The sequence below is a fragment of the Rhinatrema bivittatum genome, chromosome 4, assembly GCF_901001135.1.
Source record: "Rhinatrema bivittatum chromosome 4, aRhiBiv1.1, whole genome shotgun sequence".
In the NCBI taxonomy this organism is placed as follows: Eukaryota; Metazoa; Chordata; class Amphibia; order Gymnophiona; family Rhinatrematidae; genus Rhinatrema; species Rhinatrema bivittatum.
The window spans coordinates 83,378,125-83,405,863 of NC_042618.1; the positions used below are offsets into that span (position 1 = coordinate 83,378,125).

The 27,739-nt window shown below is 46.7% G+C and overlaps 1 protein-coding gene across 3 annotated transcripts in view; it reads left to right on the forward strand.

The window, feature by feature from the left end:
• NEK9 (NIMA related kinase 9) overlaps window positions 1-27,739 on the forward strand; it is a 210,486-nt gene that overhangs the window by 53,593 nt on the left and 129,154 nt on the right. For 2 of the 3 annotated variants that reach the window (XM_029598406.1, XM_029598407.1), the window contains exons 5-7: window positions 4,591-4,696; window positions 4,878-5,009; window positions 17,253-17,363. In XM_029598406.1, coding sequence (XP_029454266.1) covers window positions 4,591-4,696; window positions 4,878-5,009; window positions 17,253-17,363 — 349 coding nt within the window. The remainder of the gene's footprint in view (window positions 1-4,590; window positions 4,697-4,877; window positions 5,010-17,252; window positions 17,364-27,739) is intronic. The other variant, XM_029598408.1, reaches the window with a different exon arrangement.

The following is a 27,739-nucleotide window of genomic DNA, read 5'->3' on the forward strand; positions in this document are numbered from 1 at the left end:
CTATGGATGCACTTAATTATTTCAAAGAGATTAAATATTTCATTCAACAGCTAGCAGCTAACTTATGGGTCAGCATGGTTCACAGCCACGGCAAGGATTTGTCCCATGTTTGAAGATGTTTTTTCAAAAAATTGTGACATCGCACTAGACGAGGTGAGAATACACGTTCCATCACCAACATCTCACTAGGAGGTTTGCTCATGCCGGCAAGGCAACATTAAGAATTGCAAGGATCCTAGAGCAACGCTACAAGCCCCAGAGTAAATAAACTGCGAAACAACAAAGCATTTAATAGTAGAGTTATTCAAAGGTTGTAGAAACAGCGTTATAGTTTTATGATTTATAGGACAATCGTTTCAAAGAGGCACAATATCAAGAGGAACAAAAGTTCCCGATCTATATACAGACGCGGCAGTCAACCCCGCCCGTGAGATGGCATCAAACCCGCCCTTTCACAAAGAAACAAGAAGTTTTTAATTTACAAACAGGCGCGGTCGTCAGTCCCGCCTGTAAAACGCCCTCTATTGTATCAAACCCGCCCTTCACAAAAGTAAAAATTAAGAGTGGTCAGCCCCGCCTGGGAAACGCCCCTGGCTCAATTGATGCCGCCCATTGTGAAAAAGAAAAAATGACCCAACGGACGTGGTAAGCATTGGCTTTCCACCAGGTCCGCTCTATAGGGCAGAAACACTTAGACGAATTTAAGCAGTCCTCCGTCAGGTCCGCTACCGCGAAAATTCAAAGCATTAGTTCAATTACCCACATCTGAGATAGCCTCGGTCTGACAAAGAGTGGGAGGTAGGCTCCCTAGGCAGGTCTATATGAACAGTTAGGACTGAGCCGACGCCCAGACAAGCACTACAGGCGTCCCACGTACGACAAAGAAAAGCAGCACGACAGTAAGTTTTTAAAGGCAAGGTGGGTCTTAGGCTAAGTATTGCCATTAAATGTGTAATAAAGGCTTTCGTTATTTAAGATAACTTTTTCATACGCTGTGAACCCAGTTTTGGACACAGCTCATTCTCCCATAGTCCCTGAAGCAGGCACCCCGTGCCGAAACATGGCCCGTGTCGGACAAGCAGCTCCGTACCCATGTGACATTACAGAGGTGACGTCCCGATAAGTATGAAATAAAACACCAGTGGGGCGGAAAAGCAGCAGGGGAGAAGGGACTTTTAGAAAAAATTGAAAATTCCAAGAAATAAAAAAAGATGTTGGTAAATTTAATAAAAGAATAATAGACGGAGGTCCATGAGAGGATAACTGCAAATCGGTTACCCTCACAGAATCACCTCCGTACAAGATTACCACCAAGCAATTATTCCCTTATATGTTTATGTTGGAGTACTATTGAGAAGGGAAAGAGGTTGGTTAGTGACTGATGCAATTAATAGCAGTGACTATTCCCTAAGTAAACTTGATTAATAGCAGTTAATGGACTTCTCTTCCAAGAACTTATCCAAACCTTTTTTGAACCCAGCTACACTAACTGCACTAACCACATCCTCTGGCAACAAATTCCAGAGATTTATTGTGCGTTGAGTGAAAAAGAATTTTCTCCGATTAGTCTTAAATGTGCTACTTGCTAACTTCATGGAATGCCCCCTAGTCCTTCTATTATTCGAAAGTGTAAATAACCGAGTCACATCTACTCGTTCAAGACCTCTCATGATCTTAAAGACCTCTATGATATCCCCCCTCAGCCGTCTCTTCTCCAAGCTGAATAGCCCTAACCTCTTCAGCCTTTCCTCATAGGGGAGCTGTTCCATCCCCTTTATCATTTTGGTTGCCCTTCTCTGTACCTTCTCCATTGCAACTATATCTTTTTTGAGATACGGCGACCAGAATTGTACACAGTATTCAAGGTGTGGTCTCACCATGGAGCGATATAGAGGCATTATGACATTTTCCGTTTTATTAACCATTCCCTTCCTAATAATTCCTAACATTTTATTTGCTTTTTTGACTGCTGCAGCACACTGAGCTGACGATTTCAATGTATTATCTACTATGACGCCTAGATCTCTTTCTTGGGTGGTAGCTCCTAATATGGAACCTAACATCGTGTAACTACAGCTAGGGTTATTTTTCCCTATATGCAACACCTTGCACTTGTCCACATTAAATTTCATCTGCCATTTGGATGCCCAATCTTCCAGTCTTGCAAGGTCCTCCTGTAATGTATCACAGTCTGCTTGTGATTTAACTACTCTGAATAATTTTGTATCATCTGCAAATTTGATAACGTCACTCATCGTATTCCTTTCCAGATCATTGATATATATATTGAAAAGCACCGGTCCAAGTACAGATCCCTGAGGCACTCCACTGTTTACCCTTTTCCACTGAGAAAATTCAGCATTTGGGACATGTAATACAGCAGGGAACTGTTTTAACTAGGGTACAACTTAGTGACTTATATCCGAGTGGTGATATAGACTTTTTACTGTATGCCAGGGTTTATCATTTTATTCATAAGGGGACTAGGGTGAAGTCGGTACGGACACCTAACACATTATTTGAAACCTTTTGTAAACATGCTTCTTCCATTAAGGGTGTTATATCCAAAATATATGCTATATTTAATGGTAAAAAGGATGGTTTGAATAAGTACAGGTTACTCTGGGAATCAGACTTCCAGGCGACCTTGGAAGATCATGACTGGGATATTGTGTATTCCTTGGCACATAGATGTTCTGACTCCACTGGGTTGCAAGAAAACTGCTATAAATTACTATATCGATGGCACTATACACCGGTCTCACTTCATAAATTTTTCCCAACCATATCGGATCAATGTTGGAGGGGCTGTGGAGACCTGGGTTCCTGTTATCATATTTGGTGGACCTGCCCTAAAATTCAAAATTTTTGGCAAATGGTTTTTCAGTGGCTCACCCACTTACTTCATATGCCTATAGACGCAAAACCTTGGCATACGCTTCTGGGTCTTCCTCCACAAGAATATCAAAGAGACAAGCAAAGGCTGATTTTGCAAGTTTTTATTGTAGCCGGAGCAGAGATAGCATCACAGTGGAAACAAACGAATACACCAATCATGGCTGATATTCAACATCGCGTTCACTCTTACTATCAATTAGGTAGGTTAACTGCTATCCATCAGGATCGCCTGGCGGCATTTCAGAGCACATGAGCACCTTATAAGTCTTGTTTGGATGCACAAATTCAACAATGACTCAGGCATTTAGTATGCCCACGACCATCCTAATTGAATTCAAGTTTCTTGCTGTAGGCCTAGCATATATTCTGCTGCTGATCCAATTATGCTCTGCTGGTAATCTAGGCCACATCGCTAGCCTGTACGTGATGGCTTACATATACACCCATACTATTATTTACCTACTTGTTTAATTGCTTACTTGATTTCCTGGTTACATGTTTACCTGATTACTACATTATTGTTCTTCAGATTATTGTCTCAATGGTCCCAAGCGGTTTTGCTTAATTTAATTTAATTTTATGCTATTCTAACTACCAAGTTTTTCAATAATTGGAAGTTTCCTCTATTTCGCATAAACCACGATTATATCCAGTTGTGTCGGTAAGGGGGGTGGGAGGGAACATGATGATGTTATGATGATGCTATGATGTTGCTTTAATGTTGCTTTGTTTTTGTCGTTATACGCTGAGGTTACTGTACTTGCTCATTTACTGTTATATAGTATTGCTTTGTGTACTGTTTACTTTCCTGTAATTGTGTATTGACAATAAAAAAAGATTAAACCCAAAAAAATAAATCCATAGCCGTTACACGTATTTGTTCAAAGTCCCACTGTTTAATATTATGCCTGTTAACATTTGGCAAGAACAAAGTACTTGATATATATCGGTATACATCTTCACATTCATATTTATAACAGAGTAGCCTTATTCACCGTTTTGAATCAGTGAAAATAAATTTGCTTCTTGATATACTACTGTACACTTACAAGGAAATTTAAGAAAAAAAGATCCTCCCAGAGCAATTGCCTGGAACTTCAGCTGAAGAAACAATTTATGCTGCATTTGTGCATATTTTGACAGATCAAGAAAAACATGAATTTTCTTCCCTAGAAAGGGGGATAATCTGTTTCTAAAGAAGAGTTTCAAAACCAGATCTCTGTCCATTTCCATAACAAATTGAACTATCAAGGTTTTGTGAATCAAAATAGATTTCTAACAGAGCGGATACCTCTAGCTTTAAGACCTGAGAAGAAGTAGAATATGCACTGTGGCACATTCTATACATAGATATTGATGAGCAAAGTTTAATATTGAAGGATTGTTCTGGGAGGGTGATGGTGGGGTCGTCATGATCTCTGGATGTGTAATCCCCCTGCTCTGGCCCTGCTTCTTCCCCATCGCTCCCTTCCTCTCTCCTTTTCCTTTATCCCTTCTTTCTCTCTGTGCATCCTGCTCCATTGCGCCTCACCTCTCGCTTTCTGATTTGAGCTCTGTCGGGTGCAATTAAAGTGTAATGACATCAGTTTGTTGATTACTGACTCTATCCCCATGTCTTCTCTTCCTGCTGATCTCTGCATATTCTTCTTTCTGCTCCTCTCTTCTTCTCTCTTCCTCTTTTTCACTTCACAGAGATATCAAGACCCTAAATATATTTCTCACCAAGGCGAATCTGATTAAATTGGGAGACTATGGGTTGGCAAAGCAGTTGAACTCTGAATACTCTATGGCAGAGACGGTGAGTCCGACCTGGAGTGGTTTGTGATTGAGGTGGCTTGGAAGCAGGCCAGGATGGCAAGCTGGATTTTCAGCTGCTTCTTCCTGTCGATTGCTGATGGCACCTGTATGTGTCTTGCCCGTTTCCTGGGTGCTGGCAATGATGTTTGCAGGTGTAACTCTTCTGACATGGTGTTTTTCAGTGTGTTGGGACCCTCTATTACATGTCTCCAGAGCTTTGCCAGGGTGTGAAATACAGCTTCAAATCGGACATCTGGGCAGTGGGCTGTGTCCTCTTCGAGCTGCTTACTCTGACTCGCACTTTTGATGCCACGGTAAGAAAAGAGAGAGAGAGATCTCAGATCAGTGATTATTTAATTGTTGAGCAGCAAAGTACTACTACTTATCCATTCTATAGTGCTACTCAATGTACACAGCACTGTACAAAAACACCTACGCAACAGTCCCTTCTCAGTGGAACATACAATCTAATTGAGACAAACCTACAGGTCAAGAGGCTTGGGGAGTTTCATATAGTAAGACAATGGTTAAAATTAGTTACTGAGGCTACAGGTGGATAATTAGGCATAAGATTTAAAAGCAGCTTCAAAAAGGTGGGTTTTTAGATGGGATTTTAATAAGGCAAGAGAGGGAGCAGGACACACCAGTACACAGCGCAGCTAGGTAGAAAGTATGGGTTCGGGAATTGGCAGTAGAGGAGAAGGGCACAGATGGAAGTGACTTATCCGACGAGCGGCATGCACGAGGAGGGGTGTAGAGAGAGATAAGAGATGAGAGGTAATGAGGTGCTGCAGAATGAAGGCATTTGTAGGTGAGTAAGAGAAGCTTGAACTGTATGCAGGAGCAGATAGGGAGCCAGTGCAGTGACTTCAGAGGAGGGGTTATCTGAGCATAGCAACTTTGGCGAAAGATAAGTCGTGCAGCTGAATTTAGGATGGATTATAGTGACGAGGGATGGATCACTGGGAGACCTGTGAGGAGCAGGTTGCAATAGTCTAAGCGGGAGGAGATGAGAGAGTGGATAAGGGTTCTGGTAGTGTGTTCAGAAAAGAAGGGATGGATTTTGATGGCATTCATGTAGCCAGATGGACTCAGAACCAATGGGTTATGCTCCCCTGCCAGCAGATGAAACGAAGTCAGATTTCAAAGCTGACGTTACCCTACATACACCCCTGCAATGACCTCAGCCCTTCAGTATTTCTCCATCTCCAGCAGATGGTGGACATACAGCAATTGCCGTAGGGAGAGGTATTTTGTGGAAGGAGAAATTCTACATTTAAATTGGCTAACTTACTTACCCCTGATTCCAACATTCAGGCAATTCCTCTGTTCTCCTCAGAAGCAGGTTGTGGCTGGAGAGCGTGGCAGGGGAGAGGCTCACTTCCTGGACTGGCTGGCAGAGCTGGCGGGGTTGATGCTCACCCTTCGTGATGGCAGGGAGATCTGGCCGGCTTCAGACCCTCCTTTTGCTGCCAGGGACACCTCAGCACAGGTTCTCGCTCTCAGGGTTTTCTCCCAGGGTTTTGCATTCAGTATTTGGGACTCCACTTCCTCTGGGTGTCCGTGCCTGGCCTCACTGCTCCCTTTTTGGCTTCCGGGCCGCTCTGCCAGAAAGTTCTTTTCTTTTCTGGAACCGAACTCCCCTTTTCTTTTCAGAACTGAACCTCCTCCCTTCCAGACTCGAACCCTCCTTTCGCTTCCTAAGCCCCTGTCTTAGATTTCTCTGCTGATAAATATGCATGAGCTCATGCACACCCTTGAGGGTAGAGGGTCTATTTCCGGATTGCAGGTCTTTTCTTTACTTCGGGGGGAGGGGGGGGGCCTGCCATGTTGGCAGGTCCCTTCCCCCCCCACACACAATTTCTTTGAGGAAGACACTGTCACGTAGTCATCCCAAGCTGTGTCTAAGTGTCAGCATTGTTTCAGGCTGCTCTTCTTTCGAAAGGTGGGTGTCTGCTTGCCTGCCCCTGACATTCTGCTTAGGATCTTAAGTCGGATTGTCTCCTCTGTATGGTTTCTTTATTTGCACAGGAACAGCAAATAGGAACATCTGATAATGGCCCCAATACTGCTTGAGACAAGGTCTCTAATATTGCTTGGAACAAGGCCTTTAGTTTCCACTGATGCAAGGTAGATTAAAGTTTACCTGGGTAAAAGTCCGTCTTTTACTGTAGCAGATTCTGGGCCTGTCAGAATTTATCCTATGTATGGCAATTAAAATTCATAACCTGTGCATCATTGATAAACAGGAGATATCGCCCTACAGCTACAATCCCAGTACTTGCACCCCAGGAAAATACAGGGCATTATTCCATTTGTTTCATTGTACTCAAGATGGAAGGTTCCTTTTGCTGCTTCCTGGACCTCAAGAGTGTTAACTGACATCTACAAGTGAATCATTTCCTCATGGAAACCCTACACTCCCTAATAATGGCCGTACAATTGGGAGGGTTCTTAATCTCCCTGGACCTATCCAAGGCCTACCTACGTATTCCAATCCGTTAAGACCACCGTTTCCTACACTTTGCGGTGCTAGGTCGCAGTTATCAGTTCAGAGCACTGCCCTTTGACCTAGCCACCGCCCCCAGAACATTTTCCAAGATTATGGTGGTTGTAGCAATAGCATTGAGAAAAGAGGGAATCCTGGGGCACCCGTACTTGAACGACTGGTTGATCCGGGCCAAGTCTGTGGAAGAGAGTCTCCGGGTGACCAACTGAGTGAATTCCTTGCTTCAGGAATTCAGCTGGGTCGTAAACCTGGACAAAAGCAGTCTCAAGCCTTCCCAGTCCTTAGGATTTCTGGGAGTCCGGTTCGACACCAATCAGGACCACGCAAATAAGGAAGTTGATTTCCCAAGTGCGTCAGTTGATGGGCACAAAACACCCAACAGTATGGAGCTATCTCCAAGTTTCCTAGCGTGTAGCCAGATGGACTCAGGACCAGTGGGTATTGTGCTCTCCTGATAGCAGATGGGAGACGGAGTCAGATTTCAAAGCTGACATCACCCTACATATACCCGTGCAGCAAGCTTAGCTCTTCAGTATTTCTCCATCTCCTTAGCAGATGCGGACACTATCCACACGAGAATAGTGTAACATTTACAACAAGAAAGAAGAAAGAAAATTTACCTTTAAGAAGAGAGCCCCACTTCACCTGCGGTGAAACCTAAGGGTCCCTCCCACAGTCGAGAGGTCCTGAGGTGTTTTTCAATATCCCTCAGAGGTGAGCCTTGGTCTGGGAGCCGGTTCCCAGCGTGGCTGAAAGGCAGCAGGTGCAGATTCGAGCGCGGCGGTAAAGGTGTTTCCCTCTCCCCCGCAGCTGGAGACTGCCTGGCACACGACTGGTAAGCGCCGAGACTAGGTAAGGTAGAAACCTTCACATTTAAGTCTCTGATCTCCAAGGCTCGAATAGACATACCATTCGTCCTCCCGACGAGGTTTAAAGGGCACTGATTGGTTGAACAACCCGGGCTGGGCTAAGCCCGATTCAGGGCAAGGGTCCACACGTGGAGTCCCTCCGGGGGGAGGGCACCATCTTGCTGTCGGGGTTGTCGGCGCCATTCTCCCCCCCCCCCCTGACTGGCGGTACGCGCGGTTCAAGCCTAACTTGGGTGCGTCCATAGCGGCACACGCAGAGCTGTGTGCACTTCTGAGCCGTATGCACAACGACGAGCGCAACTTTGCCGTGCGCACAGCAGCGCACACAACTGTGCCGTGTGCAAAGTGGCGTGCACAACTGTGCCATGCGCACAATGGTGCGCACATCGGAGTCGGATGCAGAAAGTCTGTAGCCCGTGTGCATAACCTCTTTGCGCCCAGTGTGCACAACTAAGCGCATCCATGTGCATACCTACACGCACAGCCGAGTTTGAAGCTCTCCACGTGCACAAACATTGGCACCACCATCCAAGAAGGCGAAGGGACACGCCCTCTGCCCAGCCTGCCACTTAAGAGCCGCGCAACCTGAATTGGATTCCTTCCTATGCCAGCAGTGCGAAGAGACCCAAGGGGAACCAAAGCAGCCCCCTTCAGACAGGAGAGGGATCCAGAACCACCGATGAGTATACCCCGGACCTATGTATCTCCAACTCGGCGCCCCCGTAGGAAGGTACCTCTGAGGCTTCTACTACAACCCCTCCTGGGATCAACATGGACCCAGGGACCTTCTCCTGGGTGGAATTTTTTAAAGGGCTGCAAACCTTTGTCCAGGCACAACCAGTCCCTGCGTTGCACCAGACTCTACCCCTGCTAGAGGCACAGGACCTTCCCGGCACCTCCCAGGATATGCCTCTCCTAACCAAGAGCCTCCTTAATAGGGATCCAGACACCTCTGATGACGACACTGACTCCTTGGAAGAGGGAGAAATCCCACCAGGGATGGAGCCATACTGAACCATGCTCCGATTCTTCCACAAGGACGAATTACCAGCCCTTGTGTCCCAGACTCTGAAGACGCTGGGAATTCCAGGCACTGGAATTCCAGCGGAACCAAAGAAGAACACCATCTTGGTTTCCCTCCGTAAGGCCTCATGCTACTTTCCTATGTTGGAGGCCATCCAGGAACTGATTGACCTGGAATGGAATGCCCCAGAGGCCAGCTTCAAAGGGGGCGGGCCATAGAAGCCCTATATCCTTTGGAACCCACGGCCAAGGAACTCCTACGTTTCCCAAAATGGATGCTATGCTCTGTGCAGTCTCAAAGAGCACAACGATTCCCATTGAGGGAGGAGCAGCACTGAAGGATACCCAGGACAGGCGACTGGAATCCAACCGTAAGCATTCCTTTGACGTATCAGCATTGACATTGCAGATTGCTTCCTGCTATGCATTGGTAGCACGTTCCTGTTTGCTCCTCTCTAGAGATGCTACTACATCTGGAGAATCGATGGAACCTGCAGCCTTGTTCCTAACTGATGCTTCCTCAGATCTCGTGCGCACCTCAGCCAGGAATGTCGCCTCGGCAGTGACAGCCAGAAGACATCTGTGGCTTCGGAATTGGTCGGCTGGTGTGAATCCAAAGCGAATCTCATGAGAATGCCCTTTAAAGGATCTCTCTTATTCAGAAGCAAATTGGAGAAGTTAGCCAACAAATGGGGCGAATCTTCAGTACCCCGGCTACCGGAAGATAGGAACAAAAGAATTTGGCGTTCCTCCCCCAGAAGATCCAAGGGCAGAGGATCGCAGCATTTTAGACCTTACAAGAACACACAGTTCCAAGCATCTCACTCCTCAGGAAGGTCTCAGTCCTTTCGCAACAGACACACCAGGAGGGGAGCAGGTTCAGGGGCAGGCTCTGGCCATACTCCACAATGAGAAGATGCAGACCCATCCACAAGAAGAAGACATTGGGGGCAGACTTGCCCTTTTCTACCAAAGATGGGTTGAGATCACATCGGACAAGTGGGTCCTAACTATCATTCGAGAAGTACTCTCTGGAATTCCACAGCATCCCTCGAGACAAATTTATGAGATCACCCTGCCACTCCCACTCCAAGAGACTGGCAGTGGCAACCACACTAACAAGATTACTCAGCCTGAAGGCAATAGCCCCGGTGCCCACGACCCAACAAAATACTGGCCACTATTCCATCTATTTTATCGTCCCAAGAAAGAAGGAGCATTCCGGCCCATCTTGGACCTCAAGACCATCAACCGTTACCTGAGGGTACCACACTTCCGCATGGAAACCCTACCCTCTGTTATAATGGCAGTACAACCGGGAGAATTCTTAACCTCTCTGGACCTATCCAAGCCTAACTTCATATCTCGGTCCATCGGAACCACCATCGCTTCCTACATTTTGCGATACTGGGTCGTCATTACCAGTTCCGGGTACTACCCTTCAGGCTAGCTACCGTTCCCAGAACCTTCACCAAAATTATGGTTGTAGTGGTGGCAACACTGAGGAAAGAAGGAGTCCTTACTTGGACGATTGGCTGATCAGGGCAAAGTTTCCAGAGGAGAGCCGACAGGCGACCACCAGAGTAAAGAAGCTACTGCAGGAGCTTGGGTGGGTTGAGAACACAGCCAAGCACTGCCTACAGCCCTCCCAGTCACTAGAGTACCTGGGAGTCCGGTTTGACACCAAACTGAACAACATCTTCCTCCCCCCTCCAAGGAGAAGAAAACTGATTGATCAATTGCGAAAACTGTTGACCAGCGCTCGTCCCAAGGTATGGGACTACCTTCAAGTCCTCGGCCTCATGACATCAACTCTGGAAGTCGTTCCGTGGACAAGGGCCCATATGCGTTCCCTTCTGTCACGATGGAATCTAACGTCCCAGAACTACTCAATTCACCTCCAGCTACCAGCAGAAGTTCGAGACCAGCTCCTTAGGTGCCACAGGAAGACCACCTAAGCAGAGGAATAAACCTATCCTCACCAAACTGGATCTTGCTCACCACTGATGCGAGCCTTCAAGGGTGGGGAGTCCACTGTCAGGAGCTGACGGCCCAGGAACAATGGAACAAGGAAAAGGCGGGATGGAACATAAACTGCCTGGAAGCTCGAGCTGTCAGACTAGTCTGCCTACGATTCAGCCACAGACTCCGGGGCGAGTCAGTCAGAGTCATGTCGGCAACGCAACAACCGTGGCCTACATCAACCGCCAGGGAGGAACCAAGAGCCAGCAGGTGTCTCTGGAAATAGACCCCTTCATGGCGTGGGCGGAATTAAACCTGCAAGGGATTTCGGCCTCCCACATCTCGGGAAAAGACAACGTCTTAGCGGACTACCTCAGCAGGGAGAGCCTAGACCCGGGGGAATGGTCGCTGGCAGACACTGCCTTCCAGCTAATAGTAAATCACTGGGGACTCCCAGTCATGGATCTACTGGCAACCCGTCTCAATGCCCAAGTTCCCAGGTTCTTCAGTTGCAGACAAGAACCACAATCCCAGGGAATCGACACTCTTATTGAGAACTGGCCACTACTGGGCAGGATCATCCACAAGATAGAGCACCACAGGGAGCTAGTTCTACTAGTCGCCCCGGAATGCCCAAGGCGGCCATGGTACGCGGACATGCGAAGACTACTTGCGGGAGACCCTCTGCTTCTACCTCCACACAGGGACCATCTTCTGCAAGGACCAATTGTCTGTTATGGTATGGCCTTTGAGAGGACTAGCCTGAAGAAGCACGGCTACTCGAAGGCCATGATTGACACCCTGCTCCGGGCACACAAGTTCTCCACATCTCTGTCTTACATACGAATCTGGAGAGTATTCGAAGCCTGGTGTGAAAACCGCAGTCTCCTCCCGCGGACAGCCAAGATTTCCACGATCCTGGAATTCCTGCAGGATGGCATGAAGAAGGAGTTGTCTTTTAACTCCCTCAAGGTCCAAGTCGCAGCACTGGCCTGCTTCAGATCCGATGTGGATGGTACCAGACTATCAACTCATCCAGATGTGTCTCGCTTCCTGAAAGGGATTAAGCAACTCCGACCACCCCCAAAGTGGCCAGTGCCTCTATGGAACCTCAACCTAGTAGTAGACTTCCTAGCAGGGGAGTCCTTCAGACCAACATGCAGTCTGTCACTACGTCTACTGACCTTAATGACAGCATTTTTGGTCGCAATATGTTCAGTGCGGCGTATCTTCGAATTTCAAGCACTATCCTGCCGGGAACCGTTCCTCAGGTTCACCCCGGGCACCATACAGCTGCTTACTGTACCATCCATCCTACCGAAAGTGGTTTCCCAGTTCCACATGAACCAAACCATATCTTTACCATCTCCAGATGAGCACAAGGACTCAGAAGACTCACGCCTCCTTCAGCACCTAATGTTGGCAGAATCCTAGTCCAATACTTGAAAAGATCGGAACCATTGCGCAAAACAGATCACCTGTTCGTTCTTCACAGTGGGAAGAAGCAAGGGGAAGTGGCATCGCGGGCGACCATAGCCCGCTGGATCAAAGAAGTAATCAAGGCTGCCTGCATAGAGGCAGGAAAGCCATTACCTTTACAAGTCAAGGCTCATTGTACAAGGACCCAGGCAGTCTCCTGGGCTGAAACCAAGCTGCTGTCGCCAGCCGAGATCTGTCGGGCGGCGACATGGTCCTCCTTATACACCTTCTCCAGGTTCTACCATCTGGATGTTCAGGCCAGGAAGGATACAGGCTTCGCGAGGGCAGTACTAAGTGGGCCATAGGCAGCTTCCCACTCTGTGCGGGAGTAGCTTTTGTACATCCCATTGGTCCTGAGTCCATCTGGCTACATGCTAGGAAATGGAGAAATTACCTACCTGATAATTTTGTTTTCCTTAGTGTAGACAGATGGACTCAGCATCCCACCCACAGCTGCTCCGGAAAGCGAGAACCTCGGATAACTAATCTTGAGACTAAGCAAATATGGGTAAGCCAAGGCCTACCCCTAGTTCAAGACACCCACAGTTGCTGGTGTCAGCGTTTATTGTTTGAATGCACTGGCGGTCTCCAGTTAAAAAAAAAAAAAAAAAAAAATATATATATATATATATATATAAAATCTGTTGGACCAGTTCAAGGTTAATCAAGTTTAATCAAATATTAAGCAACATATATCCACACTGGCTTTTCGACGAGAATACTGAAGAGCTAAGCTTACTGCATGGGTATATGTAGGGTGACGTCAGCTTTGAAATCTAACTCCATCTCCCATCTGCTATCGGGAGAGCACAATAGCCATTGGTCCTGAGTCCATCTGTCTACACTAAGGAAAACGAAATTATCAGGTAAGTAATTTCTCCATTCTCGGTTTGAAGGTGGCAATCCTGGAAGTAGTGCTGTGGGCAAGGATACACATGCGACAGCTTCAACACTCACTACGGTCAAGTTGGAACCCACAGTCTCAAGACTATTTGATTCGCCTCTACTTACCGATGGGAGAATGCTCTCGGCTCCAGTGGTGGCTGCAGGAAGCTCATCTGAGCAGGGGTGTACCTCTGTCCTCCTCCGGGGCTGGAGAACTCACTGTCAGGAACTGATGGCCCAGGGATGTTGGACTGAGGAAGAGGCTCCCTGGAACATCAACTGCCTGGAAGCCCAGGCAGTCAGATTGGCATGTCTACAATTCAGCCACAGACTCCAGGGTCAAGCGGTCCGCGTAATGTCGGCCAACGCAACGACGGTAGCCTACATTAACCGCCAGGGTGGAATCAAGAGCCATCAGGTGTCACAGGAGATGTATTTCTGCCCATTCCATAAGGAAATCTATCTACAGATGATCTCAGCCCCCCACATCGCAGAAAAAGACAATGTCAGAGCAGACTTTCTAAGCAGGGAGAGTCTGGATCCAGGAGAGTGGGCGTTGTTGGCCAAAGCCTTTCAGCTGAAAGTAGATCATTAGGGTCTCCTGTCCATCAACTTGCTGGCCGCATCCCACAATGCAAAGGTTCCCCAATTCTTCAGTCGCAGTAGAGATTAGTGGTCCCTGGGGATCGATGCTCTCATTCAGACCTGGCTGGAAGAAGAGTTGCTATATACCTTCTCTCCATGGCCCCAGGGTATTAGTCCTACTAGTTGCTCCAGATTGGCCCAAATGTCCATGGTATGCAGACATGCTCAGACTCCTGGTGGAGACCCCCCTGTGCCTCCCACCTCACAGGGACCTGCTGCAGCAGGGACCTGTCCTTCGCGAGGATCCGACTCCATTCTGCTTTACGGTCTGGCCCTTGAGAGGGCTTGCCTGATGAAGCAATGATATTCTGCAGCAGTAATTGCCACCTTACTCTGCACTCGGAAGTTCTCTTCATCCCTAGTGTCTGTACGGGTCTGGAGAGTATTTGAAGCCTGATGCGAGGAATGCAGTGTTCTCCCTTGGGCGGTCAAAATCCCTCTAATTCTGGAATTTTTGCAGGACGGCTTGAGTAAAGGTTTGACCCTTAACTCCTTGAAGGCCTAGGTAGTAGCTCTCCTGTTTCAGGGGCGAGGTGAATGGAACCCATTTGTTGGCTCATCCGGGCGTGGCCCGTTTACTGAAAGGGGTGAAGCACCTCCGGCTACCCCTACAGTGGCCGGTTCCCTTGTGAAATCTTAATCTGCTATTGGAATTTTTGTCAGGACCTTCCTTTTGCCTGCTGCACAGTCTTTCTTTGCATTTATTAACCTTGAAAATGGTGTTCCTGGTGGCTATATGCTCGGCACATCGCATCTCTGAAGTGCAGGCATTGTTGTGTTGGGAACAGTTCCTCCGGATGACTCCAGGAGCATTACAGCTTTGTACTGTTTCATGCTTCTTGCCCATTCATTTGAATCAGTCCATTTTGTTGCCATCTCTAGATAAGCGCAAGGACGCGGAAGGATATCGCCTCCTCCATCATTTGAATGTCAGTAGACTTTTGATCTGGAAGTTTCAGAACCGGTCCAAAAGACAGACCACCTGTTTGTCCTTTGCAGGCTACCTTAGCTCGCTGGATTAAGGAGATGGTCACGGGGAGCCTATGTTTAGGCAGGAAAGCCATTATCTTCTCTGGTTAAAGCTCATTTCACTAGAGCTCAGGCGGTCTCATGGGTGGAAGTTAGGCTGCTGTCTCCCGTCGATATCTGCCGAGCAGCGACGTGGTCCTCCTTGCACACCTTATCCAGATTCTATCACCTGGATGTACAGGCCTGAGAGGACGCAGCCTTTGCAAGGGTGGTACTAACCGGTCCACAGGCTGCCTCCCGCCCCAGTCGGGAGTAGCTTTTGTACATCGCATTGGTCCTGAGTCCATCTGGCTACACACTAGGAAATGGAAAAATTACTACTTACCTGATAATTTTGTTTTCCTTAGTGTAGACAGATGGACTCAGCATCCCGCTCCCGGCTGCCCAAGAATGGTGCCAAGGATTCACCCATGGAGTGGATATCGATTCCAAGAGATTAGAGTAAGCCATCATCCAGGCCCTAGATCAGGGCATCTATATTCTTACTAGGGTTCAGTGTTTATGACTGGTTGAGTACAGTTAAGGTTATTCGGTTTTAATCAAAATTTTAATCAAGTTTTTCAATAGTATGTCCATAGTGGCTTTTGAAGAGAATACTGAATGGCTGAGGTCACTGCAGGGGTGTATCCAGGGTGTCGTCAACTTTGAAACCTGACTTTGTCTCCATTTGCTGGCAGGGGAGCATCTGTCTACACTAAGGAAAACGAAATTATCAGGTAAGTAATTTCTCCATTTTTGCAGTGTGATTGATATATGTAAAGAAGGAGAGCGAGGAGCTGAAGATGACCCCAAAGTCGTGGGCTGAGGGGAGTGGGAGGATAACTGTTATCCACAGAAATAGAGAGAAAGAAGAGAGGAAATGGGTTTGGGGGAGAGATCAGGAGTTCTGTCTTGGCACTCAGCGTTTGGCTATTCTTGTAGAGGAGTTTATTTTGCCACTTCTGTATTTCAAGGACACAGCAATAGGTCTCCAGTTTACATGCCCCCTAGACCCCATAACGTGCTTCTCTTCCCCTGTATAACTTTTGTTTTGAGGAGAGAGGTGCATGCCCTGTGTGTACAGCACAGCATGTTAGAAGTACTCAAATTTGCCAGTTGTTGTTTTCCTGATTTTTATAAGCAACCTCTCATGGTCAATGTGCATAGGAAGCGTAGAACAAGTTACTTTATCCCCCATTCCCTCACCCCTTTGCTCCATGTTATCTAGATGACACACAACATCGCACACTGCATGAAATAATCAAATCTCTCCCGGGGTAGTGTCTCCAAATTGGCACACCATGGCAGGAATGAACCTTGATCGCAAACCAGGCTTTGTTGGGATGAACTCAATTTCTCCCATTTTCATGCTAGTACATTGTGCCAAAGAGAGCCACCTCCTGGCACTCATAGGGTATAGTATGCACAGGCAATATATCAAGATGTGTCTGGAAGTTTGTTAATTAAGCTAATGGATTCCTGTATGCTGTCCTTTGCGATGCTTCTCATAGAAACAGCATTGACTGATGAATGTTCAGCAAACTGCAGGACACTAATAAGAGACAGAATAAGACAGAATGTGACCCCCAAGGCTACGGAGCATGGATATACTGGGATCACTTTGGGAGGTGCGGCAGTGCCATGATATGACAGATTGGTTTCTTGCCATCTGTTTGTCAACATGTCAATGTCTGATCATGCCTTGTAGCATGTTAAAGTTGGGAGGTACCCATCCCCTATCCCAGAAAGTGTTTTTTTCAATGTTAGATGCAAAGAGTGGTCTCATAATTTTAATAATTGGCTAGAGGTGGGAAAGCTGAGTTCAAGGCCTCCTTCTGCTGCTGCTACTTGTGACCTTGACAAGGTCACTTTATCTTCCATTGCCTCAGGTATCTATTCTGATCTTAAAATCTGTGGGACAGGGACTCAGTTTATGTAACTTGTTTGGCTCCTTGGCTTAGTGTAACATAGCAAGGCCAAAATACTTGTATTTGTTGGGAAAAACCCCATGTCCTACCTTAGCAGCTGGCTGTTGCATTACTGGAGGCTGGGAACTGAGCAGTACTGGTGAAATACTGCTCAGTATACACACACAGCAAAACAGCCTTTCCCTTTCCAGTCAGCACATTGTATGTATACTGCTCCTCTTTCTTACGCTTTCTCTCTTACTGCTGCAGAATCCCTTGAACCTGTGTGTGAAAATTGTGCAGGGAAACTGGGCCATGGATTTGGACTCCAGCACCTATTCCCCAGACATGATTGATATGGTCCGGGCCTGCCTTCAGCAGGTGGGTCTCAGCTGGATAAATTAATCACGTATCACCACCTCTTGCTACAACCATCAACAGTTCCCTTCTCCCCCAGATCAGTCCAGACACAGGAGTTTTTCTCCCCTATCAGCAGATGGAGATAGAGAAGCAAAGCTTTACTGAAACTGTGTTACTTAAGCCAGTGTGCCAACTGCAGTCCCTCAGTATTTCTCTGTCTCCAGGAGATAGATGGTAGAGGTGAAAAACCTGCAGTGTGGAGATTTCAAAAATAAATAAAAAAGGAAGGTCCAACTCTTCTGGAAGGAGGAGTTATTTCCCCTGATTTCCCAAATTTTGAAAGAGCTTGGGATTAAGGAGTTTCAGGAAGATTCAGATCATGAGGGGCTGGATCCCATGACTTTGGAAGGACTTTGGAGCTCAGAGAATGCCTTTCCCTTCCATTGCACTGTTAAGAATCTGGTCGTTAGGTAGTGGGATACTTCTGAGACTGGTTTAAAGGTTGGAAGAGTGAAGGCAAAGCTTTGTCTACTGCTGGAGGTTGTGTTGGAGCTCTTGAAGCTGCCTAAGATGGATGCATCTGTTTCAATTGTGACCAAGAACACACCCATTCCGGTGGCAGATTTGTTTGCTCTGAAGGATGCTCAGGAATGGAAAATGGAAATACATCTTAAGATGTTTGAAGTCTTGGCGTTGGGCACATGGGCTGCTGAATGCAGTTGCTTCATGGCACAAGCCTGTTTGTGCTGGGTCTAGCAACTTCAGATGAAGAGGGTAGAGTCCTCTATCATCCAAGCAGACAAAGCATTTGGAGGCTGGAGTAGCCTATATTGTGGCTACCTTGTATGACTTGCTGTGCATGTCAGCCCGGAATATGATATCAATGGTGTCAGCCAGAAGACTCCTGTGGTTGTGAAATTGGTTGACAGAAGTCTGGTCCAAGTCGCAGCTTGGCTCCCTTCCCTTCAAAGGCAAATTTTTTTTGGTGAAGACCTGGAAGAGCTGATAAAGCACTTGGGTGAATCAAAGGGGCATAAACTGCCTGAGGGTAAGCCAAAAGGTAACAAGAAGAGCTTCCCAGACAGACAAAAGTACAGGGAGGCAAGGGAGTATCTCACAGGAAGGGGTCCTCTCCTTACAGAGGCAAGGGTCTGGCAAGAAACAGGCCTTTTGAGGATCACATAAGCCAATTCGGGAAACCTCCAATTAAGGAGGAGTAAGGAGGTAAAACCACATAGTGAAATGTGGCTGGGAGGAGGAGTTGGCCCTTTTTAACGAAGAGTGGACCAAGATAACAATGGACCAGTGGTCCTAATGGTCATAAAAAAGGCTATGGCTTAAATTTGCTTGGCTGTTATGCGAAGCCTTTATGGTCTGCCCTTGTGCCTCCAGCAGCAAGTGAGAAGCCATTTGGTCCACGCTAGATCGGCTGCAACACCTGGAAGCGATAGTTCTCTTATCCCCAGGAGAGCAGGGTTAAGGAAGGTATTCCATCTATTTCGTGGTTTTGAAGATAGAAGGTTCCTATCGACCCATTCTAGATTTAAGGAAGGTGAATGTGGCCCTTCGGGTCCCACATTTTTGGATGGAGACCCTGTGCTCAGTTATTGTGGCAGTCCGTAAAGGGGCGTTCCTGGCTTCTTGCGATCTCACAGAGGCATATCTACACATCCCCACCTGGGCGGAAAATCAGAAATTCCTGTGCTTCGCGGTGTTGGGAGAGGATTTTCAATTCTGTGCACTACTGTTTGGTCTAGCAACAGCACCTCATACATTCACCAAGGTGATGGTAGTGGTGGCTGCTGATTTTTGGAAAGAGGGCATCCTGGAACATCCGAATCTGGACAATTGGCTCAATTGGGCAAAGTCAAAGAAGCTCTGTCAGTGCTCGCTTCAAAGAGTCCTGCAGAGGTTACAGGCTCTGGGCTGGGTAGTGAATCTTTCAAAGAGTAACTCTGTTCCAACCCAGTCGCTGGTATACCTGGGGGCATGCTTCAATACCATTCTAGGCAAGGTGTTTCTCACAGAGGAAAGGATGTTGAAATTGGAAACTCAAGTCCAGAGGTTTTTGCAGCTTCTGATACCCAAAATCTGGGATTATTTGCAGGTCCTGAGTTCTATGGCATCTACACTAGATTTAGTTTCCTGGGCATTCACACACATGCAGCCTCTCTAAAGGGTACTGCTGACTTACTGGAATCCTCAGTTGGAGAATTTTCCACTCAAACTACCACTGCAGGGGGAATCCAGGTCCAGTCTCTTCTGGTGACTTTCTTGGGTCAGTTTGGAGTTGGGCGTGAAGTTAGAGATTCTGGATTGGGTGGTAGTGATCACCGATGCCAGCTTGACAGGATGGGGGCCATCTGTCAGGAGCAGACAGCACAGGGTCAGCGGAAGAAGGTTCGTGGTCTATCAATTGTTTGGAGACGAGAATGGTTCACAAGGCATTGTTTTTTTATTTCTCTACTATTGCGCGCTCCTACGGTGAAAGTCCTATCAGCAAGGTGACAACAGTGGCTTATGTCAACTACCAAGGAGGGACGAGGAGTCCAATGGTGACCCGAGAGGCCCAGGAGCTTTTTTGTTGGGCAGAGCTGCACCTGGTAGCTCTGGTGGCTTCACATGTAGCCGGGCTGGACAATGTTCAGGCAGATTTTCTCATATGCTAGACCCCAGAGAGTGGGAACTAATGTCAAGGCGATGGCTCTCATTTGCTCCAGGTAGGGCATTCCCCAGCTGGACTTGATGGCGTTGAAGTAGAATGCCAAAGCACGCCTCTATTTGTTGCAGGCGGGAGGTTGGAGCAAGAGGCCTTGATGCTCTTGTTCTCCTGTGGCCACCCAGAATCCTTTTGTACGTTTTTTCTCTGTGGCCCCTGATAGGAAGGGTTGTAAGACTGATTGGGGCTTATCCACAGAAGGTGATCCTCCTAGCCCTAGAGTGGCCATGTTGGCCATGGTTTGCCAATTTGATAAATCTGGCATCTTCCCAGGCTGCTTCAGCAAAGGCCTATTTTCTTGGAGCAAGCGGCTCGCTTTTGTCTCACAACTTGGCTTTGAAAGGAGTCTCTTGCAATTGAAAGGCTATTCGGAGGCTACAGGCTAGGTGACCTTCCACTTCATTTGCTTTTGTCGGTGTTTGGAAAGTATTTGAGACATGGTGCTTCAGGGAGGGAATTACTGCTCTACATGTATCAGTTTCTCATATTTATTTATTTATCTGTTTATTTATTTAATGTGTTTTGTGTACCGTCATTCGGTTTTGCCATCATAATGGTTTACAGAAACATGCATCAGATTGTAACATCATCATCACATAATCTTAACATGTAGTGTAGGTTAGTTTCATCTATTAGTTATTACTTGGGCATCAAATTATTACATACTGCAACGTTTTTACATACAAAGTTTTTACATACTGTACGTTTTAAACATTGCACAAAGTTACCAAAAAAGTTATTACATATTGCACGTTATTATAAACTGCAAATTGTTACATATTGCAAAGTGTTACCTTTGGCAAAGTGTTCCATACTGCAAAATTCTGTCCTCGTGCCATGATATTATATATTCTTGCCTTTTTGCAGGATGGATTGAAGAAAGGGGTTGCGTTCAATTCTCTATGAGCCAGCTGGCAGACTTGGGCTGTTTTAGATGTAAAGTGCAAGGGTTGTCTCTAGCTTCGCATCCAGTTGTAGTTCAATTCCTTAAAGGACTGAAGCATTTATGGCCTCTGTTGAGGTTAGCGTTTCCCTTGTGGTACCTTAATTTGGTCTTCTGAGTTCCCTATGGTCCTCCGTTTGAGCCATTGAGTGTTACGTGCTCCAGCCACAGCAGACCCGCGGCTCGTCCCCCTCACCTCTTTCAAAGTGATCCGGCACCTGGTCCCTCGTCTCTGGCGGCTGTGGGCCGACCCTGGGGCCTCCGGCTCTGCTACAGCTCCTGATGCTCCGCGTCGGGCCTCTCCGCGTGGCCCGCAGAGAGACGCCGTCCCGACCAGCGCCGAGCCCCTCCCTAGGCACGCGCGCACACAGCTGATCCTTTAATAGGGCCCGCGGCAGGAACCTGGCCGCAGCCCTGGATGATGACGTCGGCTGAGCTCCGATATATAGCCCGGGCTTCGCTCTCTCAAATTGCCTTTGCAACAGGTCCCCTCGCTAGTCGAGTGCTCATTGCTTCTCCTGTTCCTGGTTCCTGATCCTGAGTTCCTGTTCCTTCGTCTCTCCTTTGGATTGCTAACCTGGTTTGACCTCTGCATTGTCTGACTACTCTGTTGCCTCTCTCCAGCCCCGGACCTCTGTATTACCTGAGTACTCCGTTGCCTCTCTCCATCCCCGGACCTCTGTATTACCTGAGTACTCCATTGCCTCTCTCCAGCCCCAGACCTCTGCATTGCCTGACTACGCCGTTGCCTCTCTCCAGCCCTGGACCTCTGCTTCATCTGACCATCCTTTTGACTCTCTTTTTGTTTAGACCTTAGCCTTACTTGCCACTGCTTCTAGACTGCCACCAGCCCCGATCCCAGCTTGCTTCAAGATGCCTCTTCAGCCTTTGTCCTGGACGTGGTTCGTTCAGGCTTCGGCCTGCTCTTGCTCAGGCGCCCTCTGCCAGACTGTGTTCCTGTTGGCGCCCGGGTCTCCTGGACTCCGCCTCATCCAGTACAGACTGATAACTACACTAGTTGCTGCCTCTGGGCTGACCTCAATCCAACCATCGACGACCACTGACAGAGGCCACCTAAGTCCAGCCGGCCCCGGCACTCAAAGGCTCAACCCGCGGGGAATGAGGGCTGGTATTGGTGAAGCGTCAGCTGGCCTCCATCCATCAGCCCTCTCTGCCTGCCGACGGTGAGGGTAGCGTCAACCCCACCTCGGTCCAAGGGTCCACCTCCGGTGCAACATTGAGGAAGGCATCTCTGATTTGTTCGGCTAGGTGGATTTGAGAACTTTAGGTTTTGTCTTATAGGGACTCCTTTCTTCAGATTTCAGACAACTGGGTATTTTTATGTATGGTGCCTTCTTTATTACCAAAGATGATATCTTCTTTTCACCTAAGTCAGATGGTAGAGCTTCCAGCTTTTCGAGATTTGGACTCTTCCTCTCTGCATGTGAAGGAGCTTAACTTATTGGATGTGTGTTGCATCCTGTTATGCTATTTGAAGTTCACCAACGGTTTTCGAAGATCAGATCACGTGTTCGTTCTGTTTGAGGGAGCAAATAATGAAACCAGGCTTCCAAAGCAATCTTTGCAAGTTGGCGAAAGGATGCCAGTGGATCTATCAGCCCATTCTGTTAGTGTGCAAGCGATGTCCTGGGCTGAATGTCAGTTGATTTTTCTGCAGGAGATCTGGTCTTTGCTACAGACTTTTACCAAACCTTACTGGCTAGATGTTCAGGCACCGGAAGAGTGTGCTACACGCAGTTCAGGGGAGCTTGGGTACAACGCATGAGTCTGGACTGCTCTGGGGGATTTTTGTTCCTGGAATCTCATAGAGCAGTCCAGAGCCCTGCCCTCTCTGAAAAGATGCTGTAGTCTGTGTGTAGATAGTAAGAAGTTGATTTGTGTTTTGGAGTTTTCAGTCTCCTTTTGTGTCTAAGGGATTCTCTTTAGGAGCTTACTGTGGTGGTGGTTTATGGTACCCTGCATACTGGCACACTGGCTTAAGTAACACAGTTTCAGTAAAGCTTTGCTTCTCTGTCTCCATCTGCTTTTAGGGGAGAAAAATCCAGGAACGAAAATTAGCAGGTAAGACCACATTTTCTATTTTTTATAATCCAGAGAGATCACACCCTGCAGCCTCTCTCCTCCTGCCAGAAAGAAGGAAAAAGCCTTGCCAATAAGGGGGCATTGCTTCTTGAGGCATTTTTAAAATCCTACATGGATAAGTCTTAAAAAGATCCACTGGAGCAAACAGTGGAAACTTAGGAACATTCAAAACATGCAAATTCAGATGTCTCACAGTGTTGTCTAAATTTTCAGTTCTGCAATAAATAGCAATTTTATCATGGACAAGAGTCATCTGAACCAAGGAGGGTGATGCACTGTTCTTAATCTTCTCTGTGTGAACAGAGAGATTAGTTCTCCGTTGACAGCAGCATGAATTAGCCATCATCTGTGGGTGACAGTGCCTGATGGTGCTGACATAGATCAGTTCTCAGAGCTCAGTAAGACTTTACTGAGCATGTGCGGGAATTGCGCATGCACACGCTGCCTCATGATCCCCTCAGTCTCTCTTTGTCTGAGCTACTGCTTGGATATGTGCTATTCTCTCTTAGAATTTTTCTGTTTTTTGGGGGCCTAGTGCTCCTCTCTGCCTTGTTGTTTTAAAATGTTTCTGCTGCTGCCTTGGCAGCCCCTTAAACAGAAGTAGATGGTGAAGAGCATGGAGAAGCCCAAGGCCAAAATATTCACAGTAAGCAATTTTAAGTCCTGCATCTGTGGATGCTGGATGCCCATTACAGACACGCCCTCCATCTTCTATCACTATTTGGGCCTGAACCGTGATTCCTGAAACTGCTACAGCTGTAGTCAAATGTTCCCCAGGCTGCAGCAGTACCACACCTGGAAGATGAAGTCCCTAAGCAAATTGCTGGCAGATATGAATCCCAAGCCTCAGTGCAGGGCTTGGGATTCATCAGATTCCTGGTACAATAAATCAAGGTGGGAAGTGTTTCTCTCTCAATCCTGCAAGTAAGGGAAGGCTCCCTACCCCATGGCATTGGCCTACGGATTCTCCTCAGGTCAGGGGTTGATTCTGGTTCAGAAGTCTGGTGCTGGTGGAGTTGCCAAATAGAGCACCAAAATGGCACAGTGGACCTCCTCTGGGGCTATCCCCCCAAAGAAGAGATCAGTGCCATCAGGGTGGGGGCCTCCTTGATGCAGAGGCAGGGCTTAGCCTCATTGACACAGGTGCCATCTGTGTTTGTGGCACAGAGAATTCCCATGGCACCGAGTTATTTCTTTTATTTGAACCTAACTAAGGCTGACCAGGTTGCCATCTGTATCCTTGGCACGGAGCTTGCATTCTAAGGTACAATTAATACATTTGGCATGGCATATCACTGTGCTGTCCGTGGTGTTAGAGTGGAGCACGGCAGCGCATACATCCAAGAGTTCAACGATAACAACCTGTGCTGTCTGTGAAGTGGGGTGCTCGTCAATGGAAATTGATTCAGTTGGTGCAGAGAGCCTCAGTGGCAGTGGATACTGCTGTGACACAGGGTTCCTCTTTTCCTTTACCAGCAGTCCCAAGCAAGGATCAGTCGATCTGGGTTTCTGAAGAAGATGTCTCTCCAGCTCCAGCTCAGAGGGTTCCTCAATCAGTGGAAGATCAGTTATCGGAGCTAGTGAAAAATGTAATTGCCTCCTTAAGTCCTAATGCGTGGAATACATATGGACTGCGCCTCTAGGATTGTATTTTTAAACAATGTCCACACCTGTTGAACACTTTTAACCTTTGCAGCTGCACCTTTTAGCTTTTTTCTATTTTCCTCATTTTATCAAAGTTTCCCTTTTGAAAGTTTAGTGTTAGAGCTGCAGATTTACTTATTGCCCCCCTTTCAGTTATTAGTTTAAATTTGATCATGTTATGATCACTATTGACAAATGGCCACCATCGTTACATTTCTCACTAAATCCTGCGTTCCACTAAGAATTAAATCTAAAATAGCTCCCTCTCTTGTTGGTTCCTGAACCAATTGCTCCATGAAGCAATCATTTATTACATCCAGGAACTTTATATCTCTAGCATGTCCTGATGTTACATTTACCCAGTCAATATTGGGGTAATTGAATTGTCCCATTATTATTGCACTGCCAAATTGGTTTGCTTCCCTGATTTCTCTTAGCATTTCATCATCTGTCTGACCATTTTGTCCAGGTGGACCGTAGTATACTCCTATCACTATACTCTTACCCAACACACATGGGATTTCTACCCATATAGATTCTACTGAGCATTTACTCTCTTGTATGATCTTTATCCTGTTGGACTCTATACCCTCCCGGACATAAAGTGCCACACCCCCCCCCCCCCCAAGTTGATCCTCTCTGTCATTGTGATATAATTTGTACCCTGATATAGCACTGTTCTATTGGTTATCCTCCTTTCACCAAGTTTCTGTGATGCCAATTATGTCAATCTCATCATTTGCTGCTGTACAGTCTAACTCTCCCATCTTACTTCTTAGACTTCTGGCATTGGCATACAGACATTTCAAAGTGTGGTTTTTGTTTGTATTAACAACCTGCTTTTCAGTTGTTAGGGATATTTCAGAAATCATTAGCTTCAGTGATTTTTTACATATAGGCACATGGACTATGTTTGCTTTTAATGGAACCTCTCTATTGGAATGCCTTAACTCTCCTGTTTCGTTAGTATCCATCAAAGATACATTCCTAGTCACTAGGGAAAGCTTATGATTGACTTGTTCGTTTCAAAAGTCAACAGGAAGATCAAGAAGTTCTGCCGCATGCATCCAAGCAACTACAGATTTGAGTTTATTAAAATTTGTCTGCAATTGTTACAGAAAGAGGTTCTAAGCAAATTACAGGTCAGCTCCCAATGCTTTTCTGCTAAATTGGATTGTCCATCTATTCTGTATACCCATTGATTCTTATAATCATCAAAACTGTCCTTCGGTCCTTCAGGAAAAAAGGCAAGGGGTAATCCTTATGGTACCAGCTGACCTCGACAAGTGTAGTATCCATATCTGTTAATTCAGTCTCCAATTCCATTGGGGATATTTCCGGCATTTGTTGCTCAGGAGGATAGCAGATTCTGCCATCTGACCTTGCCATCGCAGACCTTCATGGCATGTCTGTTAAACATATGGTGGTTTCTTCTTTTCGCCTTCCAAAGGAGGTGGAGGATGTATTGATTTTGGCTAAGCCCCCCCTCACACACACTGTGATCTGATGATCATAGAAACATAGTAAATGACAGCAGATAAAGACTAAAATGGTCCATCTAGTCATCTGCCCAGCAAGCTTTTTAGGGTAGTAGTAACTGCTGCTCTGGGCAGGTTACCTCCAACTGGGAGTAATAGTAACTGTCGCTCCATGCAGGCTACCTCCAAGCAGAGATGTAAACTTTAGGTGAAATAGAAAAGTTATCCCATTTCTTCATTTACATTCTTTAGCCATCAGGGATCCTCTGCGTTTTGCATTCCATTACCATTCTTGTCTTCACTATGTCTTCTGGGATTCCATGCATCCACCTCCGTATCCATGAAGAAATATTTCTTGACATTGTTCCTGAGTCTTTCCACTTGGAATTTGATATTGTGACTGTTAGTTTTACAACTTCCTTTCCATTGAAAAAGATGTGATTTTTGTGCATCATTAATTCCTTTCAGTCTGTATCATATATCCCCTAGCCCTTCTCACCTCCAGGGCAATCATATTAAGGCCCTTCAGTTTCATCTCATATGTTTTTTTGTACAGACCCCACACTCTTTTGGTTGCCCTTCTCTGGACCACTTCCATTTTATCCTTATCCTTTTTGAGATGAACCCTATCCAGGTGAGGCCTCACCTCCTTTTTCCTGCTGGTTGTGCGTCTTGATGCAATACAACATCCCTTTGGCCTTAGCCAGCACCTTGTCACATTGCTTCACTACCTTCAGATCACAGGACACTATCACCCCGAGGTCTCTCTCCCAGTCTTTCACCCCCATCACATACAACTCCTTTGCATTGTCGTACCCCAAATGACCCCAAATGCATAATTCTGTGCTCCTTGGCATTGAATCCCAGTTGCCAAACCTTTGACCACTTCTTGAACTTTCCTAAGTTACTTCTTATTCTCTCTACTCCTTCAGGTGTGTCCATTCTTTGGCAGATTTCAGTATCATTGGCATAAAGACAAATTTTATCTTCTTTTCCTTCCACAAGGATATTAAACCGAACTGGTCACGGAAGCAATCCTTGAGGTACTCTGTTTTTCAGAATAGGTTCCATTTATCACCGCTGTTTGACATCTGTCAGTCGTAATCCATTCCATCATCTTGGGACTCTCTCCCAGGCTTCTCATCTTATTCATGAGCCTCCTGTGTGGGACCATATCCAAGCAAACCATATCAAGTGCTCTTCCTTGATCCAAATTTGTAGTCACCCATTCAATTGAAGCGATCGGATTCATTTGACAGTACTTTCCTCTGGGAAAACCATGTTGTCTTAGATCTTGTAACTCATTGGATTATAGATAGTTTGTTATCCTTTCCTTTAGCAGTTTCTCCATTAATTTTCCTATCACTGAGGTAAGGCTAACTGACTTGTAGTTTTTAGCCTCCTCCCTGCTACAATTTTTGTGAAGCTGGACTACCACTGCCCTTCTCCAGTACTATGGCACTACTGTTGCCTGCAAGGATGTATTGAACAAGTCCTTCAGTGGCCCTGT